We start from the raw sequence: 22166 nt of genomic DNA on the forward strand, positions 1-22166 counted from the left end.
TCTGTTACCCATTTTTACAGTTTGTTCCAAACAATAGCTTGTCTGGAAAAAGTTTCTCCAGCTTTTGTAAAAATCACTGTAAACAGGCTAAAACATTGCTCAGATGTCAAGTTGGCATTCAGTCGTACAGACACAAAGTAATTAAAATCCAGAGTTGATAGAATTGATGCAAGCAGTCTAATCAGATGTGCAAATTCAGGGACTTGAAAGGATCTTACATTTCACATATGGGTTGAAGCTAACAGCTGTTATAAGAGGTTTTATCTAAGAAATTCAAATATATCTAAGTTATTTTGTGAATATCCTGTTTTTCTTATCGGACGCCTGCCCTGTTTTCAGAGGAGCTCTGTTTCCAAAGGTTATTGTGTCTTCATGCTAGTGATAAAATATGTTCCAGACAGGAAAACTCATGAAGGTTTCAGATGAATAGTCATACTTCCTATATCTGGATGTGTGTATACCCATTTGTAGAATAAGTATTCATCAAGAAAGAATGGAAGAGTGAGCATTGAAACTGTACCTTTGTATTGTCTTTGATAAACCTGGGTAAACTTGTGATAGACCTGATAAACTTTGTTTGAAATAAAAACTAGTGAGTAATTTCAATTTTAATTTTCATTTTGTTAAGGGGTATGGTTTTGGTATTGGCTTCACTGAGATATAACAGTAACTGTTTATCTTCTAGATTCGTGGTACCTTGAAAAGCTGGACCAAACTGTGGTGTGTACTGAAACCAGGAGTGTTGCTTGTTTACAAAACTCCCCAAAATGGCCAGTGGGTAGGAACAGTGCTCCTGAACGCTTGTGAACTCATTGAGAGGCCTTCTAAAAAAGATGGCTTTTGTTTCAAACTTTTTCATCCTTTGGAGCAGTCCATATGGGCTATAAAGGTTAGTGGTAGCATATATGGTTCTTAACAGATGACTAGTATTAGCCAGCTATGAGTAAAGACAACCTTAATGAAAAGCTGAACTGCATTTTTTTGTTGTAGCTTTAATAGTTTGTTTATTGTGAATATAAGTGTTCAACATCTAGTCCTCTTCATCACAAAAAGTGTTTGATTTATGCTGCTCTGTATACTTAAATAGCTTCAGAAGTGTGGTGTGCAGAGGGTTGCCATTGAAGAGGTTAATGCCATCACTGGCAATCATGTAAGTGGGAGGAATGAGTGTATAACGTTGTATTTTACATCAGTTGAATCTGGGAAATTGAGGAGGGAAGTAATTTGCCAAAATGAAAGAGCTGAGATGTGTTATAAACATGTCTTGGGCTTCCAACCCTATATTCACGTAATAAAATGCCAGCTTAGTTCAATTTGCTTGTAAGAGTAGAAATTCAAATGACATCCTTGTGCAGTAATAGCTTATATTGCAACTTGTTAGCCAGTTGTGTTCCTTTTTGGCTACAATTTTAGGAAGATAAATGTTTTCCTTCAGTTCTGATGTCTATTTGCTTTGTCATATGTGGCACAATATTGTGAGGAGCTCTTACCTGTAAGTGTTGAAAAGCACAGTGTGTTCTGCACAGCAAAGGTTTATTTCCATTTCTTATAAGAATCTTTAAACAATGAGTAATAGCAAACATTATACTCTAGTAAACGAACTATTGTAGTCCTTGGTTTGTGTTTGCATATGGAGAGGGGGTGCAGAAGCACAGCACAAGTGAACATACTTACCTCCTGAAATGACATCTTGCTTTAGATGAAATTACTGTACAATATTAGGACCCTTGTCATAATAAATTAATTATGGCCTCTGCAACATACCTCTTCAGAAAACTACTAATTGTGAGATTGTATCTTCTGAATCTTAAATTGATATAGATGTACTGTTGCATCTGTAGAATATGCTGCGTTGATTTTGTCTTCCTTATCTCAGACTGGGAAGTCAGTCAGCTAGTATAATTCCTGATGTTTGTTTGTGGTCTTTCTGAATTGTTATCATTATCAATGTTATCTAAATTTACCAAACTTAGATCAAATCTTCTGTAGCTGCTTTTGAATTTTATGTCAATATTGCTTAGGAGGACTTTTCACTAATTAGTGGTGATTTCACATTTGCAGAACACAGACTTCATATCCTTTTTCAAAGCTATAGGGTTTGGTGTTAACGTGCTTTAATTATTTATGATCATGTATACATACATTGCAAAGTGGTGGCCTGTCTGCAGAAGATCACAAATCAGTCTTATATTTCTTTATTGCTTGGCAATGAGAAATGGATTTGTTTGTTTTTTTAACTAGATATTTAGAATTTAGAGGACATGCCCCACCAGATTTTTACTTTTTTAAGGTAGGTCAAATTTTGAACCTGAACAAGTTGATATTGTCCATTCTAAATGTGCTGAGAGCTGGAGTGGCGTTTGTTCATTTTGGTATGGCTATTTGCAGTTGAGAATTACTGGATTTAATTAGATGAAAGGCCTTGAATTTTGAAACCTTTTTCTGCCTTGTTTACCTAGTCAATTATAATGTCCTAGTTACAGATTTATTATCATGAGGCAAACTTTCATAAGCGTAACAGCAATTGACTGATTTACAGAGTAGATTTACCAGAAGAAGCCTGAAGTCTAAGGCAAAATGACCCTTGTTTGCAGTCAGTGCAGGAAGATGACATTGCAAGAAACATTTACACAGGTATAAGTATTGCAGGAGATTTTCTCACTTGAGCACACTTCACATAGTGTGTCCTTCTGGCAGACTGCAAATTCTCTTCTGCAGTAGTTTGTGGCCAGTCACTTCACACACTCCCTTAAGCCTGTTGCTGTGGTCTTTGATGTTCCTCCTGCACTCTGAGGTAGCTGATGCACTGTACCTTGTTCTGTCTTCCTCATGTGCCCCGTCCTGATGCCATTTCAGTTTTCTACAATTAATAACTAGAAAAGTTACTGCAAATGATTTTTCTGAAGTAAATTTAGTCAAGTGTGACTGCTTATCAGTTTTTATTGCTTCCTCTGAATGTTCATGACACTTGAGTTTTATTGGCATGGATGTTCTGTAGGAAGTGAACTTCAAAGTTTTTCTTTAATCTAGTGGAATTTTTAACTCGCCCATTACCTTGTATTGGAGTAGTTGTACCATCATTCTGTCAGGAACAGAGACAGTTCAAATAAAGTCACCTAACAAATGGAAACTAATGTGTCTCTCGTACAGAACACTAACATACTGAAAATTGATTTTGAAACCATAATGGGTGATATCAAAGAAAAATATCCAGTGCTTTTTGGAACAGTAATCAATTAGAGGAAATCAAGATCCACAAGCAGTTATTCCAAAATAAGTCAACCTGCTCAAACATTCACTGCAAATTATTCATTTGATTTTAACCAATGTATTGTCAAAGCACCTAGGGGAGTGTAGCTTTCTTGCATTAAAAAAAACCCAAACCTGAACACCAAAACCACACTTCATCTCCAAATTATAGTTGTTTGGTACAGAGTAAGCAGTGTGCCCTGCATGCCCATAGTATAACCCTAAAGGGGAGACCTCGCGGGCAGAGATCTGCCGTTAGTCCGTGTCCCGTGACCTGAGAGTCTCGAGGACTTGCGATGGCCGAGACCTTTGCATGGTGCTGGCGCACCTGCGGTGCGGCGGTCCCCTCCGTGCAGCCCCCCCAGCACCTCTCCCACCCCTGCCTGGGGCTGCACTGTGCCGTGGTGCTCTCCCCTCCCCAGGGGCCCGGCGAGAGCCAGACCTCTTCCCTGCCTGCCACCCTCGGGGCAGGGAGTGCTCACGCATGGGGTTGTCCCTCCTGGTTCTCGGTACCAGCTAACTCCTAATCCCCGTGTTGCCGCTTCACCAAAGACTTTTCGTAGGCCCACGTTTCCGCTCACTCGGAGGGAGACTGAGGTTTGGAATCTTGCTTCTAACACCCAAGTTGCTGATACCCCGTACTGACTGTTCGGGAGTTTCTGAACATCATTTACACCAGCACTAGCTTGCCTGTATTGGTATTTAAGTGCCACCAAGACTCCTCGTTACCTGCCTCTCGCCCTCAGAAATGTTCTGGCTGTTTCATTTGCTTGCTTCTAAAATATCTGCCTTTATCTGCTTTTGCTCAAAACTTCTGCTGGCTTTCCAATTCCCTCTTCTAAGCCTTGTAGTGGCTTTTCATTAGGCTTCTCTGGGGGAAATCAGTCAAGACCAAAATGTGTTAACTCATTAGTTAGGCAGGCTTAACCCAGCTTTCAACAATAGCTTTCAAGTATGTTTAATACAGCCCTCTTTGCCTATCAGTTGTCTTAAAGTTACCATAGGTAAACTTTTTTTGAAGGGGCTTTAAAATGGTTGTTTAGCATTTTATTCCAAAATGAAGCTTGACAGAGATGGAAAGGTCTTTTGGATTTTTATTTTTTTTGCTTTTTAATTTGTGAAGTAGTGAAAATTGAACTTTGACATTTGACATCCTCTGTGTGTCTTTTGGTTGAACATAATATCATGGTGTCCTGCTGATACCCTTTATAGAGAGACTTAAGCATCTAAATATCTTTTATGGACCTGGGCATCATCTCTTCTTTTTTCTTATTTAAATGCCAAGCCTACAGTTAAGCACCTAAATATTGTGTGGACTTGAGTACTGAATAGGTAGACAGGTTGAAGGGGAAGGAGGGAGGGAGAAAGGATGAATGGGTTCCTATAGCAATACACAGTGAGTGGGAGGAATTACTTCCATTTTATTTAAATATTGATTGACTTACCTGTCTACTGAAGACAGGCAAAAATCATGCGGTTCTGGAGCATAGCATGCTGCTGAGACACCAAACACATTGTCGTGTAAAATAAGCATGAAGTGGATCACTGAAGGCGGCCTCCCGTTCTCTGCAAGGGTTTGGCTTGCCCTCGTGTCTCTCTGCGCTATGAACCATAGCATCCTTGTAGGAATTGAGAGGAACCTTTGCTCTCATCGAGAACAAATGGGACTGGAGGGGGAAGAGCCAGCTGCTGTACAAATGTGGGGTCTTCTACTAGGCAGCATTTGTGGTAGATCAGCTCTCTTAAACCACCCCACAGATACGTCTTTTGTTTTCTTGCTTTCAGTCTTACCTCTTCAGCTGAAATACTGAGCTGAAGAGGAAGAGCTTGTCCCTTGTGAGCTCTCTACACCCAACTGCAGGAATCGCCGGACAGTGAGGGTGACTCCCCCATGGCGTTCCTTTTGATGCTTTTGTCGTCTTGCTATAAGTAGCATCAGCAGAGCATTTCCAAGTTACTATGCCAAGTCTGATTTACAAAAAAGAAAAACCACCAAAAATTATTGGAATCCCAAAGACCGTTCTTTTTAAAGTGGGGCTGAATTGGGAGCTATACTTAGAATGAAGTGTTTGAAGAAGAAATCCAGTAAAAGAGGGCTGTCCATCTTTCCATCATGTCTTCATTAGATGTTGCTGAGTGACAGTAAATAGCCCTGCAGTGTGTCAGCTTGTTATTACATTGAATAATAAACTGTAAAACTGAATTAAAATATCTGATGCTGTTGTTTGTTTTGTGTATTTCAAGGGTCCCAAAGGTGAAGCAGTTGGTTCTATAACTCAGCCATTGCCCAGCAGCTATTTGATCATCCGAGCTGCTTCAGAATCAGATGGTAAATATATATATGAGTTCTTCCGCGGTGACAGCAGTTAGTTATTAGAAAGAGATGGTTTCAGTTGTCTTACCATGTCTATTACAGCACTGTCATTGCAGTTTAATTGTTGTTAAGGTTATCCCTTAAGTTAGTGCATTCAGTTGTGTTGGTACTAGTAGTTTTTCATGGTTATTAAAGGAAAATTTTGACCTGAAGAAACTGTCATTGAACTCCTTGCAGTTGCCTTGCATTGGCTGGGTAGAGGAGGGGGACAGGGTTCAGATTTAAATATATTAATGTATGTCTAAATACTCAAGCTAGTGCCTTTCTAAAGTGCTAATGTGGACATTCTTTTTAATGAAAGCATTTGTGTGTTATAAAGTGCAGCAGTTGCATAGAGTTCTAGTAGTAAAAATTACCTCAAAATATAGTTTTGTTAACACCCTTTATCACTGGGGAGGTGGTGGTCAATATCAGTGCAACCATCTTCAAAGGTTACAATGAGGAAACAAAACTTAAGACTGTTGTGTAACCTTTCTAGCAGCTGCTTTCCTTCTACTGGTTGATTAAGCATACCCCTGCAGACTTTAAAAACAGGACTCTATTTGTCTTCCATATTGAAAAATGGATTAGATATATGGAAATGAAGACATAAGGAACGGAAAGAACGCACAAATTTGTTTAGTTACTTTTTTTGCCAACCCCCCCCCCCAAATTTAGAATATCTGCTATTTTATATTGAAATGGCATTTATATTCTGTCAGCATAGCTCCTTATCCGTATTGTCATTGTATTACATCAATAAATTTTGCCAACTGATGCAGTTCCTTAATCTTCAAAACTAGAGCAGGGCTGTGGGCAACTTTGGAGGAAGTCAACAGTCAGGGCCTGGGTGGAACCATACTTGCATTAAGGAAGAAATACTGGAATATGCTCTAACAGAATCATGATTTACCTTGCTTGTCCTACGCTTGAAGCATCCCTTGTACTAGAGCTGGGTAGTTGTGAGTCGTTTTTATGTCCCCACCAGATTATAAAATCCAATGCATGTAACATGGAACAACTCTGAAGTGTGTTTTCAAAGACAATGTAAGCAGACCCAAGAGGATTGTGAAGTTAGGAAATGGAAGTTGTATAGTTCAGTTAAATCCTTAATTTTTAGTCTAATAATAAATTTGTCTTTAGGCAGGTGTTGGATGGATGCTTTGGAGCTGGCACTGAAATGTTCAAGTCTGCTTAAACGTACAATGATTAGAGAAGGTAAAGAACATGATTTGAACTCTTCAGCAGACAGTACTCATGTCTCTCTCTATGGTCTGCTTCGTGCTAACAACTTGCACAGTGGAGAAAACTTACCGTAAGTGAATTAATTACTAAACCTAATTATCCTTTTGGCAGAACCTTGTAGTGAAAAATTCTCCACAGGGAGAACCTCCTTCTAAGGTTGTGGTTCTTTTTGCTCCTGAATTCTCTTTATATGCCTTATTTCCACTGTGGTTTATATTGTATGTGGATAAAATGAAAAAAAAAAAAAAAAAAATCTTTTTTCGAACAAAGTGGGTACAGAGGAAAGTTTGGCCCAAGGAACTCAAAAGTTGAGTATCGCATCAGTAAGTTTAAGTACTCAGTTAAACTGTTAAAAGTTTAAATTTTTTGTATCTTGAAGTTGGTCTCTTATGTTAGCTTCACCTGAAAATAAGAAGTTTAATACATGTGACAACAGTTGGTAAATGTGAATATAAATTGCTGTTCTTTGGGTAAAGAAATGACTAATCCTATCATTACTGAAGTGGTTTCAGCATGTCTCGGCTTTGAATCATCAGATGGATGAATAATGATTCAGTCACCCTATTATTATATTAAATTAAATGCACAAAAGTTGAAATAATCTGGTATCACCTGCTATCTAATGTCTGAGTGCCCTTGAGTAACTCCCTGTTTATTTCAATAAATACTCTCATCCAGATTTTTGGGAGCATAAGCTTTTGTGGAAATATATTATTAAACAAGCATGGCGAATGAATGGTGTTTTCAAACACTTCAGTTGTGGTACCAAAGTGCATTACAAAACATAAAATATTTAGTCCTTTATTTGAAATAATTGGGTCTGAAGCTTGTGCTATGCACAGTTTCTCTTGGTAATTTTCCACCAATTCAATGTACTTTCAGGTGGACGTAAATTTATTTCAAATAATCCCTCCCACCCATGAAGAGTTAGCTGCCCATCTGTCTTTTCTGGGTGGGCAGGAATTTTGTACTGCTGTTAAGAGTATGCTCCTGTATTTGAGACAGAAGACCTAGACTGCAAGAAATGGCAATTCTTTCTGGCATAGATAGTCTAGGAAAAGCACAGAAAAGGCAAATTATTGCCCCCTGTCCAGATGACCAAGCAGGCTCAGCTACAGTTTTGTTCCTTCTATTATCTCATGGAAACAATAAAACTGCTGTGTACAATTCAGCTGGAGATCTGTACTCATGAATAGTAGTTTGATATCAGCAGCTGGCCCAGATTACAATCACAGCAATTAGCTACAACTGTTAAGTCTAATTAAGACTAATGGTTTAATTAAGTAGATCTTTGGATATAGCATATTCTAAGAGTGTGCTTAACTATCTAAGCAACAAAACCTGCAGGCCTAATTTTAATGGTGTTGGCAAGAGAGAAAGAAGAAAGGTAAAAGCAATTTTAGCTTCAACTGAGAGCTAGCTTTTAAAAGTACGTTAATAGCAAGAGGGGGTCCACAGAATACATTGGACTGATACTTTAAGATGGTCACCTGAAAAATAGGGATGAAGAAAAAGCAGAGACACTCAATGCTTTTTTGAAGGAGGCTGAGAGTTGACCTCGTTGCTCTCTCCAGCTTCCTGAGAGGGGAAGTGGGGAGGGAGGTGCTGAGCTCTTCTCCCTGGGATCTAGTGGTGGGACATGTGGGAATGGTTCAAACCTGTCCCACGGGAGGTTTAGACTGGACGTTAGGAAGCATTTCTTTACCGAGAGGGTGGTCAAACACTGAGACAAGCTTCCTAGAGAGGTAGTCGATGCCTCAAGCCTGTCAGTGTTTAAGAGGCATTTGGACAATGCCCTTAATAGCATGCTTTATCTGTTGGTCAGCCCTGAGGTGGTCCAGCAGTTGGACTAGAAGACTGTTGCAGGTCCCTTCCAGTGTGACTATTCTAAACTTGGTGCATTTGACAGTTCAGTGAGAAGAGCGTATCCTATATGCTTCCAGCAAAGCTAGTTTGACATTGCTGCCACATCAGGCTTGATGTTAGCAATTTTAGTGTGTATTTTATTAAGATCCTGGTTTGGAAGCATGAAATTATTGTGTGAAGATTCATTTAACCTTTATTTTTTGTAGGTTAAATGACAGTGAAATTGAAAGGCATCACTTTAAAGATCAAGATATGTACTCTGACAAATCTGATAAGGAAAATGACCATGACCACGAGGAATCTGATAATGATGGATTGGGGAAAAGCGAAGAAAGCGATAGCGACACATCGGAGCGACAGGATGATTCTTACGTTGATCCAGAACCAATTGATGTCAAGGAAACTACTTATTTAGAACAGAGTCATGAAGAACTTGGGGAGGTAAAAGTGCTGTTGATGTAATGAGCAAGCGGCTTCTCCAAATAAAAAGCTGATATTTTAGGGGTCAGACTATGCCTGAAAGCTGACTTGCAGGATTGGCTTTCATATTTTCAGCAATAATGGGGGAAAAAGTTCTGTTCACCCATGTTCTGCTTTGCTTTGCTACTCTTGTGCTTGTGTCTGAGATTTTAACAGAGGTAATGAGATTATCTGGAATATTGCTCAGACAGAAGGTGCTCAGTTTGAAAGGGCCACCTACAGCAGAAGCTGACCATGTCTACCCATCTTTTTGTTGTTATTTCTATTTGGTTTTTATTAACTTACTCCTGTTTTTTTTCTTCATTTAAAAATCTTCAAGTTGAAGATTTTAATGCAAGCTGACACTTTTTTCTACTGCAAGAGAGGAGTTAAGCATCCTTGGGGTCTGCAGAATTCAGTGGAAGACTTGCTGTGTTTCTGATGTCACCTTGCATTTTAATATGATGCCCCAGAGCTGCCATTCCACTTCTGCAGGTTGTCTGACGTATCTACACAGGCAAATATGATAGGGTTTTGTATGTTTCACTTGCTATAAAGATACCAAAAAACTTAGTAACAGAAATTGAGATGAGCTTTTTCACAGATCTCCCCTTTCTTCTCAAGTGCTAACTATGAGGGGGTTTTTTTAGTACTGATGGGACATAAATACGTTGTGCTTTATTGCTTTCTAGTATTGTTTCTAGAAGAAGCAGTAGTTTAGGAAAAGTTGAGGAGTTGATAATAAATTCTTGACTGTGTGTTTTAGAACTGTTCTGGAAAGAGGGCTGCCTTTCCTACAATCTTTGCTTTTGATTTCAGAAACTGCAAGGAAGAGTATCTCCCCTCTTCTTGGTCAGAAAGGAGCATATAGTAGTGTGGCTGCTGGTGTTGCTCACTTACCCCTAAGTAGTGGTTTTCGGGAAACCACCAATACTGTTGACTGGTCAAGGCAGTAAAAAGCAAAACTGTGGCAGCTTTCATGGTGGGGAAAAGTTGGTAGAATGAACAGCCCTTTGCTATATAAGACCTGCACATGAGAACACAGAGTAATGTACTTGATGCCTAGGAAAGGACTAAGGAAGGATTTCTGAGCAAAATTCAACCTCAAATTTTTCTGGTTTAGGGCTGATGAAAACAAATGCGTTTTTTAATGCCGAATAGTACATCTATCATACTTCATTAAAGATGTATCATAAGTGTATTTAGAGAAACTTGATTTTTCTTCCATAGTTGCTTCAGCTTCTCTGAGTTGTTCATTTTAAGTATCCGTTTTCCAATCTCATCCTTGGAATGTGTTGACCTGTCTTCTGGAGGATTATTTTCTTTCTCCTTTCTGTAAGCAGTTTCTTGTTCATCCTAGGCAGGGGAGGCTGCTCAGACAGAAGTAGTGTCAGAAGAAAACAAAAGTCTGATCTGGACACTGTTGAAGCAAGTCCGGCCAGGAATGGACTTGTCCAAGGTTGTACTGCCTACGTTTATCTTGGAACCTCGTTCTTTCCTGGACAAGCTGTCTGATTACTACTACCATGCAGACTTTCTGTCTGAGTGAGTCAATCCTGTCTCTGGTTTTCATTCTTTTCATTTTTTTAAACTAAACTGGGGTAATGGTGTATACTGAAAAGTTTGATCCTCTCTACTTAAACAGTGTCATAGACTGCTTAGAGTTTGAATGTTTGTCTGACAATGTATCATTCAGCAGATATCCTTGTTTTCTGAAAGCTAACTGCCTGAGAGCTCCTACGGTACATCTTGAAGTCTGGCCCCTCTTGGTAATTTAATAGCAAATGTGTTGCAGACATTTCTGGTTTAGCTTTTGGAGACTGGTTAGAAGACTTCTCAAAATTAGTTTAATTTTTTTTCTCTAAGAGGTATATTTAAAATGGTAAAACAGTACCAGTTAACCTTTTTAATACAGTGTTAAGTTCCATTCAGATTTATAGTTGCCTGCTCAAATGTAGCTAATAAATTAAAGACTGTAAATTGAAATATTATTCAACTCTGAGTTCTGTACGTGGGTAGGCCGGTTCTCTAAAGTAGTATCTTATAAATGGAAGAACTTCAGTGGGGGTGGAACAGGATTTAATGTTACAAAGAACAGACTCAATCATGGAAATACAATTTCTGATTTTTTGTTTGATTAGCGTTTTCAGACAATTATTTGAAAACTTTGAATTTGATGCGATCGGGCTGAAAGTTTTACATTACTGCAAGTCACAAGACCTTTGTTTTAGTCAGCTCCTAGATTCAAGATATATCACAGCGACTGATAGCGTGTTATAACTGAAACTATACTGATATTTGATCTGTGAGTTCTGTTTGTTTCATAGAGCTGCCCTTGAAGAGAATGCTTACAACCGCATGAAAAAAGTAGTGAAGTGGTATTTGTCGGGATTCTACAAAAAGCCAAAGGTGTCCTCTCACATACTATTTTGTCTTTACTTTAGTCATTGCATCTAGTTTGAGGGCTTAGGGATGTGCTGGAGTAAGTTTTCTTTTTGAATTATATCACTATGCATTTTTTAAAAGCAAGGTTAAGTTTTTGTTATTTACACAAATGCATCATGGACCTTTTTGGTCCCTAGCCATGCTTAAAATAGACTATATTCAATTGTTTTTTTCCATTGGAGTAGAAGTTGAACTAAACATTTTGTGATAAAGTTGAGCCAGTTCTATGTTTACCATTCTCCAGTGATAACATGCGGCAGTTAGAGGAATAATATTTCCACTACTTCACTTTATCTTTGCACTAAATACTTTTTATAGTCATGTTGGTGGGAAACAGTATTGAAAGAAGAAAGTACTTACTACTAAACTTCAGACAAAAGGTCTGTAATAATTCTCCTGCAAAAAAATCTTATATTCTGTTTGTCCTTATGTGTAGCCTGGAATAGTTTAGCAGATTTAGTATATCTATGCCGATTTCTTTAGAATGAAGAGCAGAGTAACTGAGCATAATATTCAAATGATGAAATCAAGTACAATGTACTTTAGCATATAAATTAGATCATATTTTTTTTGTGTCTTATCTTCAGTGAAAGACTGATAAAGTATTTCATGGGTTCTGTACCTGCATTGTATGGTTACTCTCTGTTCTATTTCTGTTTAGGGACTAAAAAAGCCGTACAATCCTATACTTGGTGAGACTTTCCGCTGCATGTGGATTCATCCAAGGACGAATAGCAAGACTTTCTACATTGCAGAACAGGTAGCTGCAATAACCGGTCAAATATTTTTAAGAAAAATAAATGTGCTGCATTTTCGTGCTAGCCAAACAATATGGTAGTTTCAGAAAATGTATTTAAATGTATGAATAGTATCCTAAAAGCTCTCCTGGTGAGCATAGTTTTTTTACAGATGTCTCTCTTAAGTGTGTCTTCCTAGAGAGACAGAAAGGTGTTTCCAGCTTTTCTGTTTGCTCTTCCTCCAGGAAAAAGTCAGGTGCTAATTTTCTTAACTCTTGAAATTCAGTAAGTGTTTTCTTGATCTTTATCTCTAAAGATTATAGTCTCATTTCACATATATTAACTGTATTCTATTATGTGCAGCTTGAATTTTGCATTCTGTCATTATTAGCTCAAGGTTTATACTATGTTGCATGGGGGTTTTTGTTGTTTTGGTTTGGTTTTTTTTCAAATATGTGGTTTTTTTCAACAGGTATCGCATCATCCTCCAATATCTGCCTTCTATGTTAGCAACCGCAAGGATGGTTTTTGCCTTAGTGGTAGCATTCTGGCCAAATCAAAATTCTATGGTAAATAATGGGTTTTTTGGTTGTACCTTTATTGAGGAGTGTAAAATTGGTGCAAATGAGCTGTGTTTTGTGGATGAAAGAAGGCTGTTAGAAGAATCAGGGGTTTGATGATTGTATTACCCTTTCCTTACAAAGTTATTGCTACTGGTCTTTGGAATTTTAATTTCTACTTTTGGATTCTATATTGGATTCTATTTTAATTTTTAATTGGAGATGCTGTGTATTATAGTGGCTTCACTAGAGAGGATAGATTGCAATGCTAAATATACTGATGTTCTTAATTTTATTGCTCATTTAACAGGAAATGTTGACTGTTGTCTTGCAGGGTGAGAAATGTGATTTTCTGTCTTTGAATTTCAGGGAATTCATTATCTGCCATACTAGATGGAGAAGGACGGCTGACGTTCCTAAATAGGGGAGAAGATTATGTAATGACAATGCCATATGCTCATTGTAAAGGTAGTGGGTTTTTTTCATTCTCTATCATAACAGAAGTTTATTATTCTAAATAGTTCATTATTCTAAATAGTATAGTGTGTTGGATTCGAACTTGTCATCCAAGAAGAGTGTTCTGAACATTGGCAACATTGGTGGCTCTAGGCTTCCACATATTTTATCACGAGGAAAATACATCTGTTGTTTAAGCAATGATCTACGTTTTGGCACAGAAAAAGATTTTTTTTTTTTTTTTTTTCATAAATAGTAACAGCATATATATATAGCTATCTGTCATTACATGGCAGCAATGTACTGTTTGGGTTGTATTTTTTTTTTTTAAAGAACAGTTTTGAGCTCTTCCAGTATTTTCCTCCTGTAAACATAAAAGGCAATGTAGTATCTACACTTCACTGTGTGACTTGAGTGTAAATTGTGAGCATTTGTCTTTAGTTTCACTGTGGGAAGCCAGTCAGTAATTTGTAAAGCTTTCTGGAAGGTCGGTAGTAGTACACTGTAGAACTGCTGATTTTTAAACTGCTACTTACTTAGGTTTATCTACCCATATATTCTCTGCCACAATTCTCTTTCGGAAGCCTTACAGTCAGCAACTATAATATTTTCCTTCACTTGAGATGTATGAAAATCAATTAGCAGAATTAGGTAATTTGACATTAGTTTGGTAGACTCTTCTCTTTCCATTGTTCGTGGGTGTTTTTAATATTCTGTTGGATTTTTTTTTTTATGGCTTTGGTGACAAAAATAATACTTAACAATTAAAAAGCACATAACATATACATACATTCAAGTCAAACAGGAAGAAGAACTGGTGTGACTAATAAACCTGATAGAAAGGTAGAAAAATACGCAGGGACGGAGAATGTGCATGGTGAAAAAAACATATTTGCACATGCATCCACTGTATGTAAAATATATTCAGTGTTTCAAAAGCTGGATTGCAGGGGGAAAGACAGTAATGGTGGGAAAGAAAGTGTACTTAGCATTGTCACTCTTGTGCTTCCAAAAATCTTCAGGGAGGTGATCAGTGTTGTCTTATATTGCTTGTCCATGATTGTCTTCCCCTGCGGTCTGACTGTACATACTGCTTCTGTTCAAGTTAAGTTTTTCTTTGCTCTCTTTGTCATAGAGTTATTTTCCTGTCTTAACCTCAAAAGCTTCCCTCCTCCAATCATCTCCAATAAGACTAAATACCGCCCTTGCTAGAGGCAGCAGCGTATGCTGCCAAAGATATGTCTTAATACACAATTTTTCCTGCTTACCTGTAGTTGACTTAGGTCTTTTTATTTCTGTTTCGGTTATCTTATTTGGCAGAAAGATCATGCTTATCAGTAGGAAAGGTCATCTGAAAAGATGATTTTTCTTCTGGCACAGACATGTTTACTCTAGGAATTGTGCCCAAAGAACTTAGGGGTTTTGTCTTGTTCAGTTATAAACATTCATTTTAGCTGTGTTCTCCTGCAGGAATTCTTTATGGCACAATGACCTTAGAGCTTGGGGGAACAGTCAACATCACCTGTGAGAAAACCGGCTACAGTGCAACAATTGAATTCAAACTCAAGGTTAGTAAATGCTGTGAGTGGGCACAAGAAGGAGAATGAGCATAATGATAATTTAAATAAATAAACAGGTCACTCCTTAGATATGATCTGATTTAATATGGAATTGTCTTTTTGTCTTTTTGGAAGCAGGGATTTTAATTTCAATTGCTACATATGCAGCTACGTGTATCTAGCAAATAGTGATTATTTTTAAAAAAAAAAAAGGGAACTACATTGTCATCTCTTTTCTTAATGTATTCTTCTGGGTCCAAAGGTTTTGACTGAAACTTACAGTTCTGTCTTCATCTCTAGTGATAAGAGATGCAAACGTATTGCTAGTTGTATGAATCTTAAGAACAGCTCTAGTGGTGGAAAAGCAATGGTCTGTCTTATCTCCAGCAGTAGCAACAGTGTATGTCTAGGAAGGTGTAAGAACAGGGGAATTGTTTAGTGATCTGATCAGTGGTTCAGGTATTTTGTGTGGTGTTGTTAATATACTTTGTTGATTTTTAGTTCTCTAAAAATAGTCAGGGTCTTTTTAAACTGGAGAGCTCTTGGAGGAGAACTCAGACCCAGGTTCCCCTCTTCCATCGTAGGTAAATTTAAGTTGCTCATGACACCTTGAATAAAGATGATGCAAAGGCTTTGGCTAACATTTACATCAGCCTAATGTCCAGTGCTAAGCAACAGTTTACATGGACTATTTTTGGCAGCTGTGCATGCTGTAGGAGCACCTCCCCACTCGCAAAAGCTAAACAAAGGTTTCTAAACTACTTATAGATGACTTGCACTTCTGAAAAATACATTTGCCATCTTTGAGGCAGAAACTAATTTAAAGCTGAACAAATAGTTGTTAAGAAATGTGGACGTGGAGAGGGAAACTGTATTTGGTTGAAATTAGAGGGGAAACATAAAAGTTAGGAGGCTGTGTTAATCGATATTTTGCCTCATCAGCCCACAGGATACATGTGCAGCGTGTCAAAAAGGCCAAAGAAAATCCCTGGCAATCATTTTTGTTGTTGCTTCTGCAAGAGTTAATCTCTAGTAACAAATGGTCTTTGGCAAAGTGGTGAAATTAGTGTAGCAAATTACCATGTCCTCCAAGATATCAGTGTCACTGTTTTCTGCATTATTTTATGGGGTTTTTTCCACTTTTCTTCAACAATGCTTTTGCTCAGCAAATCTTTTAAGAAAATACAGCATGAGAGAACAATTTACTGTGTTTTAGACTTGTTTTGGGGATTAAAGAGGCAGAAGTTATAATACTAAAAGCCATCAGGGCTGTTTCCTTCACATTTCGTAAATGCACTTTTTTCCTTAACACTAAACATAAATGCAAAAATAATTTGCTATTAAAATAAACATTAAAGTATTTCTTTTTGTTTTGCAGCCTTTTTTGGGTAACAATGACAGTGTTAACCAAATATCAGGGAAAATCAAGCTTGGCAAAGAAGTTCTGGCTATTTTGGAGGGTCACTGGGTAAGTAGTGAGTGATGATATTTTAAAAATGCTGGCTGACAGCTGAGGTGAAAATAGCACTTAGTTACAAAAAAGACTGAAGTTTAAAAAAAAAAAGAGTTGATTGAGTACCGCTTTTATAGAACGTATCTCTTTATCGTTAGTTCTCTAGAGAGTATAGAATCAGCATAGTGTTATTTGCAACTGTTAAAAGGTGGAAAAGTTGTGTGTATTTGAGTAGTTCATGAAGAAAATACATTTCAGCTTGTGAAATGTTTTTAGCATATGTGTTAGTACTATAAAGAATTGTTATGGCACCAGCATGAAATGTTTATAATTGTTTCAGTTCTGGTGAGATGACACTGGCACCGCTGGGTTTTGGCCGTGGTAATGGTTCCATTGCATCTCTGTTCCAAGTTAGAACTAGCACAGCGTGCAGAAATTGAATTTTAAAGTTAGCATATCTAATTATTCTTAACTACGTGCATCCAAAAGAAAAGAAATTCTTGTTACAAAAAAAATTGCTTATTCCTCCCTTTTGTGTTATTTTGGCACTCTCTGAGATTATTACAATTAAGGTAACTGAATTATATATGTTACAGGACAGTGAAGTTACTATTAGTGACAAGAAGACAGATGTTTCAGAGACATTCTGGAATCCGACATCTGATATCAAGCAGCGTAGATTACCTAGATATACAGTGAAGTTTGAAGAGCAAGATGAATTTGAGTCAGAGAAGTAAGTTCACTTTAGAACCATATATCATTATTTTGAAAAAATAAAACTCATCATCTTCTCCAAATTATGAACAAATTTTATGGTTTGAACATGGAACAAATTAGGAACAAAATATGGTTTCTTTCCTTCCCATGTTTGCTGGTACTCACCTGTAAAACAAGAAAGCAACACTGTTAAATACAAGGTCGTTATTTACAAACCTTACAGTCATGGAGATTCTTGATGGAAATGTAGAAAAAACATATATTACAACATGGTAATACCCTGTTAGGGGTTACTTAGCCTATAATTAAGGAAATGTTTGCAATTATTTCTGTCAATCAGATTGTAACTCTCTATATTGCTCGTTTGTCAGGCTTTGGCAACAAGTGACAAGAGCAATAAATAACAAAGACCAAACAGAAGCTACTCAAGAGAAATATGTTCTGGAAGAAGCTCAGAGAAAGAGTGCCAAAGAAAGGAAACTTAAGGGTGAAGAGTGGATGTGCAAACTGTTCGATCAGGACTCAGTCTCAGGAGAATGGCACTACAAATATGCTGAGTGAGTCCTGCAGTGCTTGTAACAAAAACTGTTTGTTAAATGCCTCGTAGCGTCACTGAGCCTCTTGCTGTGGTTTCAGGAGGAAAAGAATTCAGATATATAGCTGAGTTCAAACTCATGATATGTGCAGTGCTACTTAATATTCCTGTTCATACATTTTCATTAAAATGCATAATTTTTTAGCTCAACCTGGTAGGCCTTTCACCAAAGAGAGGATGTTAATATGTCGTGTTGAAAAGGCAGTGCTTGCTAATGCAGGAAACCATGTTTCATGTAACCATTGCAATGGGCTTTTTCTTTTTTTTCTTTTTTTTCTTTTTTTTCTTTTTTTTCTTTTTTTTCTTTTTTTTCTTTTTTTTCTTTTTTTTCTTTTTTTTCTTTTTTTTTTTTTTCTTTTTTTTCTTTTTTTTCTTTTTTTTCTTTTTTTTCTTTTTTTTCTTTTTTTTCTTTTTTTTCTTTTTTTCTCTTTTTTCTTTTTTTTCTCTTTTTTCTTTTCTCTTTTTTCTTTTTTCTTTTTTCTTTTTTCTTTTTTCTTTTTTCTTTTTTCTTTTTTCTTTTTTCTTTTTTCTTTTTTCTTTTTTCTTTTTTCTTTTTTCTTTTTTCTTTTTTCTTTTTTCTTTTTTCTTTTTTCTTTTTTCTTTTTTCTTTTTTCTTTTTTCTTTTTTTCCTTTTTTTCCTTTTTTTCCTTTTTCCTTTTTCCTTTTTTTCCTTTTTTTCCTTTTTTTCCTTTTTTTCCTTTTTTCCTTTTTTCCTTTTTTCCTTTTTTCCTTTTTTCCTTTTTTTCCTTTTTTTCCTTTTTTCCTTTTTTTCCTTTTTTTCCTTTTTTTCCTTTTTTTCCTTTTTTTCCTTTTTTTCTCTTTTTTTCCTTTTTTTCTTTTTTTTCTCTTTTTTCTTTTTTCTTTTTTCTTTTTTCTTTTTTTTCTTTATGGTTATGTGCCTCGACAAATTTGTGCTATGTTCTAGAGTTCCTTGGGCATGGCACTTTGGGATGCATTGTGCTTCTTCCCTGCCCCCCCCACCCCGCCCCTGTGACTGACCAGAGCAGCTACACAGATTTTCCCAGACTGGAAAATATGGTACACATGGGCGTATCAACTGAAAATCAGAAAGGCCTGTGCTTAATTGAACTGAGCTGTTTAATTTGTTCTATGTTAGAATAACTCTGAGAGTAACAGGTTTACAGCAGTGGTTAATGCTGGGACCTCGTAGCTCAGTTGTCAAATATGCCCTGCGCACATGAGTGTCTGTGAAGCTCTTTGTGTGATGATCTGTATCAGAGATGAAGATGCAGCTGCATCTCTAACTGCTGGGGTGCATTCTGTGTTCTCACCAACTCTTGCAAGAGTCAGCCTGGAGCTGAGCTCTTTGCTACTGATGGTTTTCACAGACCACCCACGTTCTCCTGATTCTTTTACAATACCCTTTTATAATATTGCAAGGATTGTAAATGTAAAATATCCAAAGATAATATACTCTGAGTTAAGTAATTCTGAAGCCATTGATGCTGGAAGTATATTCCCATGGCTAAACCTGGGAACCCTTCACCTTTATGTACAAGAATGGCAATATTGGGGCAGGGGCCTAAGTGTACGTATAGGGAAGAGTACAAGCATCCTGAGTGCTCTTCACGTCTCCAGCAAATTTGCAACTCAGAGGTTTCCTGGAACAAAATAGGGATTCTGTGTATTTAGCAACTCCCAATAGATTTCTTTTCCATGTATTTCCTTGGTTTCCTCTTAAGTCTGTGCAGACTTTTACCGCCCAAAACATCCTGCAGCAGGGAATTCCCCAACTAGACTAAAAGTTCTGTGAAACACCCTCTCTTGGTTTGAACCTTCTAGTGCTGTTGATGCTTCTTGCTTGTTGGAAGAGTTGTGAATAGTCCAGCTGAACTCTGACTGCCCATACTGTTGAACCCTGTGTAAAACTGTCAGGAAAAGTACTGTGCTTCAAATCTGTTTAGGTCTTAAAGCTGCAGGGGATAGTCTGTCATGTTAATCTGCATTATTTCTTGTCTCCTTGAAGCCATGTGGTTCAAGGATGGACCACGGAAATGTGCTAGAAAGCAGTCTGCACTGTCAGCAGTCCCTGGAAGAAACTTCTGTCTCCTTTTACGCATATAATGCTGGCTCACTACCTGGTCCATGTAGCAGTCTTTTATGCTTACCATGAAAGATATGTTCAGTGAGCTGTGGCATTTGTTAAGGTATCTGGATTATGGATTTAGGCATCTGGATTACAGATACAAGAGACCTTTGGGAGACCAATGCCTAGTTCTTACCCAGTTACCTTAGATGACATTTAATTCAAGTCAGGTTAAGCTAAGATGTAAATGCAGATCTATGTTCACAACATCTGAAACAGCTACAAATGTTTTAAAAGGCATACAGGAGATGAAAGGAAATCCATGCTTAATCTACTCTCAGTAAAGCTGTGCATCAGAACAGTCTTCATGCAGCTCACTTGCAGTTTCTATCCTGAGAAGGCTGTAATCAGGGGGGATGTTGGTCTTTGCCTTTGGCTGCTTGTTGTTCTCCAGTGAGCTATGTGTCTTTTGCTTTTTTTTTTTTTTTTTAATTCTATATCAACCTGTACTTGGAAAAGCACTCTTAAAAAAAAATCAGAACAAGAAAACTTTGTATAGCTCATTAGTGCCTCTTTAAACCACTCTTAATTACCATTAGCCACTTTGGGATGAAGGCAGGTTTTGAGGTAACTGATTCTTAACCTCTCCTTCCTAGGCATCTTTTAAAAGAAAAAAACAAAAAGCAGTCCAAAATAATAATACTTTTAAAAATTCTTTAATTCCCTGTAGTTCTAAAATAATAGCTGTACAGTAGGCAGAAAACCTCTCCAAGTTTGACAAATACTAATCACTAGCCAGATAAATTCTTAATGATATTGTTGGTTAATACAATAGTTTGTACTCCTACCAGCTGGCTGAGGGTTTCACCTGGCTGTGAAATTTATTTTTTGGCTCTCTTGGCCCTTCAGGTTAGGACTGGGCTGTAGGTGGAAGATAAGATCACTTATTCCATGTCTGACATCTGTATGGGGAGAGAGTGCTTTAACCCGTTCATTCCGAGTAGTTTCTGAGCAGGAAAATAGTTCTTATTTAAATTGCTGCGGTATTGATCAATTATATTCACTTTGTCTAGTACTAGACCATGGGACCCTTTGAATGATATGATCCAATTTGAAAAAGATGGCACCATCCAAACAAAAGTTCGACATCGGACACCAATGGTATGTTCCAGTTCTGTTAGCACACGCAGGAAGGTCCAGGGACTTGTATATGTTGCGTTATGTGTATAAAGGTCATCAAAGCATTGGGAGCAATAGGAAATACAATTGTTATCCTACAAAAATGTAAATTTACCCAGTCCATAGTCTTTCACTTCTGTGTTGCTTCCTAAGAGGTAGAGATGACTTGATTGGATAGGAATATAAAATATGCAAACTGGAACTCAACATTTTAATGTGTATTTTCCCTTAAATGGGAAGATGGACAAATTTTAGACTGCTTATACTTTAAAAATTTTAACTTGGACTTCTATTAGATATTGTGCTTTTAACTATTACTATTAGAATGTGCTGCTTTGCTACAGTTCTGGTTCTCTGGAAATAATTCGTAAGTTTATCAATTGTAGGTTAGTGTTCCAAAAATCAAACGAAAGCCAGCTGGTCAGAAGAAAGGAGAGTGTGGTTTCTCATCCCCAGAGCCTGATAACCAGGACTCCTCTGGGAGTGAAGGTAGGAAAAGATACATTTGCATACAGAAATAATAAATTTATTTGACAGTGAAACAGAGTTCTGTAGTCACACATATTCTTCTTATCTCAATGTTTGTATTATGAAATAATGCATGTTTTAGATCACAGTTCTGTCCAACATGAAGCGCATTCTGGAAAAACAAAAAGGAGCAGAATGGCTCGTGGTTTTAATTGCAAACTTTCCTGTACTTTTAAACATCAGTATGTAGTGTAGGTAGGTTTAAGTGCTGCACATATTTAGTATCTGGGGTAAAAAACATGTTTTTAAACTCTTTTCTTTCTTAAAACAAGATTAATTAATTTGTAGGTCAGTATGTTGCTGGAAGGCAGATTTTTGTTGTTGATAATGCTTGCAAAAATTAAACAATACAGTGAGTGTTTCAAGATATTTGAAGCGCTTAACTTGCTGTCCTTCTGTGCTATAGGTGACTCTGAAATAAAGCTTTAGTTTTCAGTAGAAGCTTAGTTAGAAAACTTTCTCCTTATTTTTGCAGCTGATTTAGTTTGTCATTAGTACTTCGTTCCTTTTTGACTTGGCAGTCACTTCTGTGAATTACATCTGGCTTTTTGTATCTTTCTAGCGCAACTTTTGAAGCATAATACTAGAATAAGGAAAAAAGGGGCAGACCTTGGTGAACTGCAGAGTGCCATTGAATCTATAAAGGAAACACAAGAAGACATTAAGAGGTAGTACTAAATAAAATGCTTTAAAATGGTTTAGAGAATATTAATTTTCT

General features: G+C 37.2%; 1 protein-coding gene across 10 annotated transcripts in view; it reads left to right on the forward strand.

The window, feature by feature from the left end:
• Positions 1 to 22166, forward strand: part of OSBPL8 (oxysterol binding protein like 8) — a 95976-nt gene that overhangs the window by 69848 nt on the left and 3962 nt on the right. For all 10 annotated transcript variants that reach the window (XM_052774297.1, XM_052774301.1, XM_052774299.1 and 7 more), the window contains 16 exons: positions 686 to 889; positions 5494 to 5578; positions 6746 to 6917; positions 8920 to 9154; positions 10533 to 10717; positions 11500 to 11581; positions 12279 to 12377; positions 12827 to 12923; positions 13284 to 13382; positions 14841 to 14938; positions 16308 to 16397; positions 16979 to 17115; positions 17471 to 17656; positions 20815 to 20902; positions 21307 to 21409; positions 22011 to 22116. In XM_052774297.1, the coding sequence (XP_052630257.1) occupies positions 686 to 889; positions 5494 to 5578; positions 6746 to 6917; positions 8920 to 9154; positions 10533 to 10717; positions 11500 to 11581; positions 12279 to 12377; positions 12827 to 12923; positions 13284 to 13382; positions 14841 to 14938; positions 16308 to 16397; positions 16979 to 17115; positions 17471 to 17656; positions 20815 to 20902; positions 21307 to 21409; positions 22011 to 22116 (2066 nt within the window). The remainder of the gene's footprint in view (positions 1 to 685; positions 890 to 5493; positions 5579 to 6745; positions 6918 to 8919; positions 9155 to 10532; positions 10718 to 11499; positions 11582 to 12278; positions 12378 to 12826; positions 12924 to 13283; positions 13383 to 14840; positions 14939 to 16307; positions 16398 to 16978; positions 17116 to 17470; positions 17657 to 20814; positions 20903 to 21306; positions 21410 to 22010; positions 22117 to 22166) is intronic.

The sequence above is a fragment of the Harpia harpyja genome, chromosome 23 (genome assembly GCF_026419915.1).
Source record: "Harpia harpyja isolate bHarHar1 chromosome 23, bHarHar1 primary haplotype, whole genome shotgun sequence".
NCBI lineage: Eukaryota > Metazoa > Chordata > Aves > Accipitriformes > Accipitridae > Harpia > Harpia harpyja.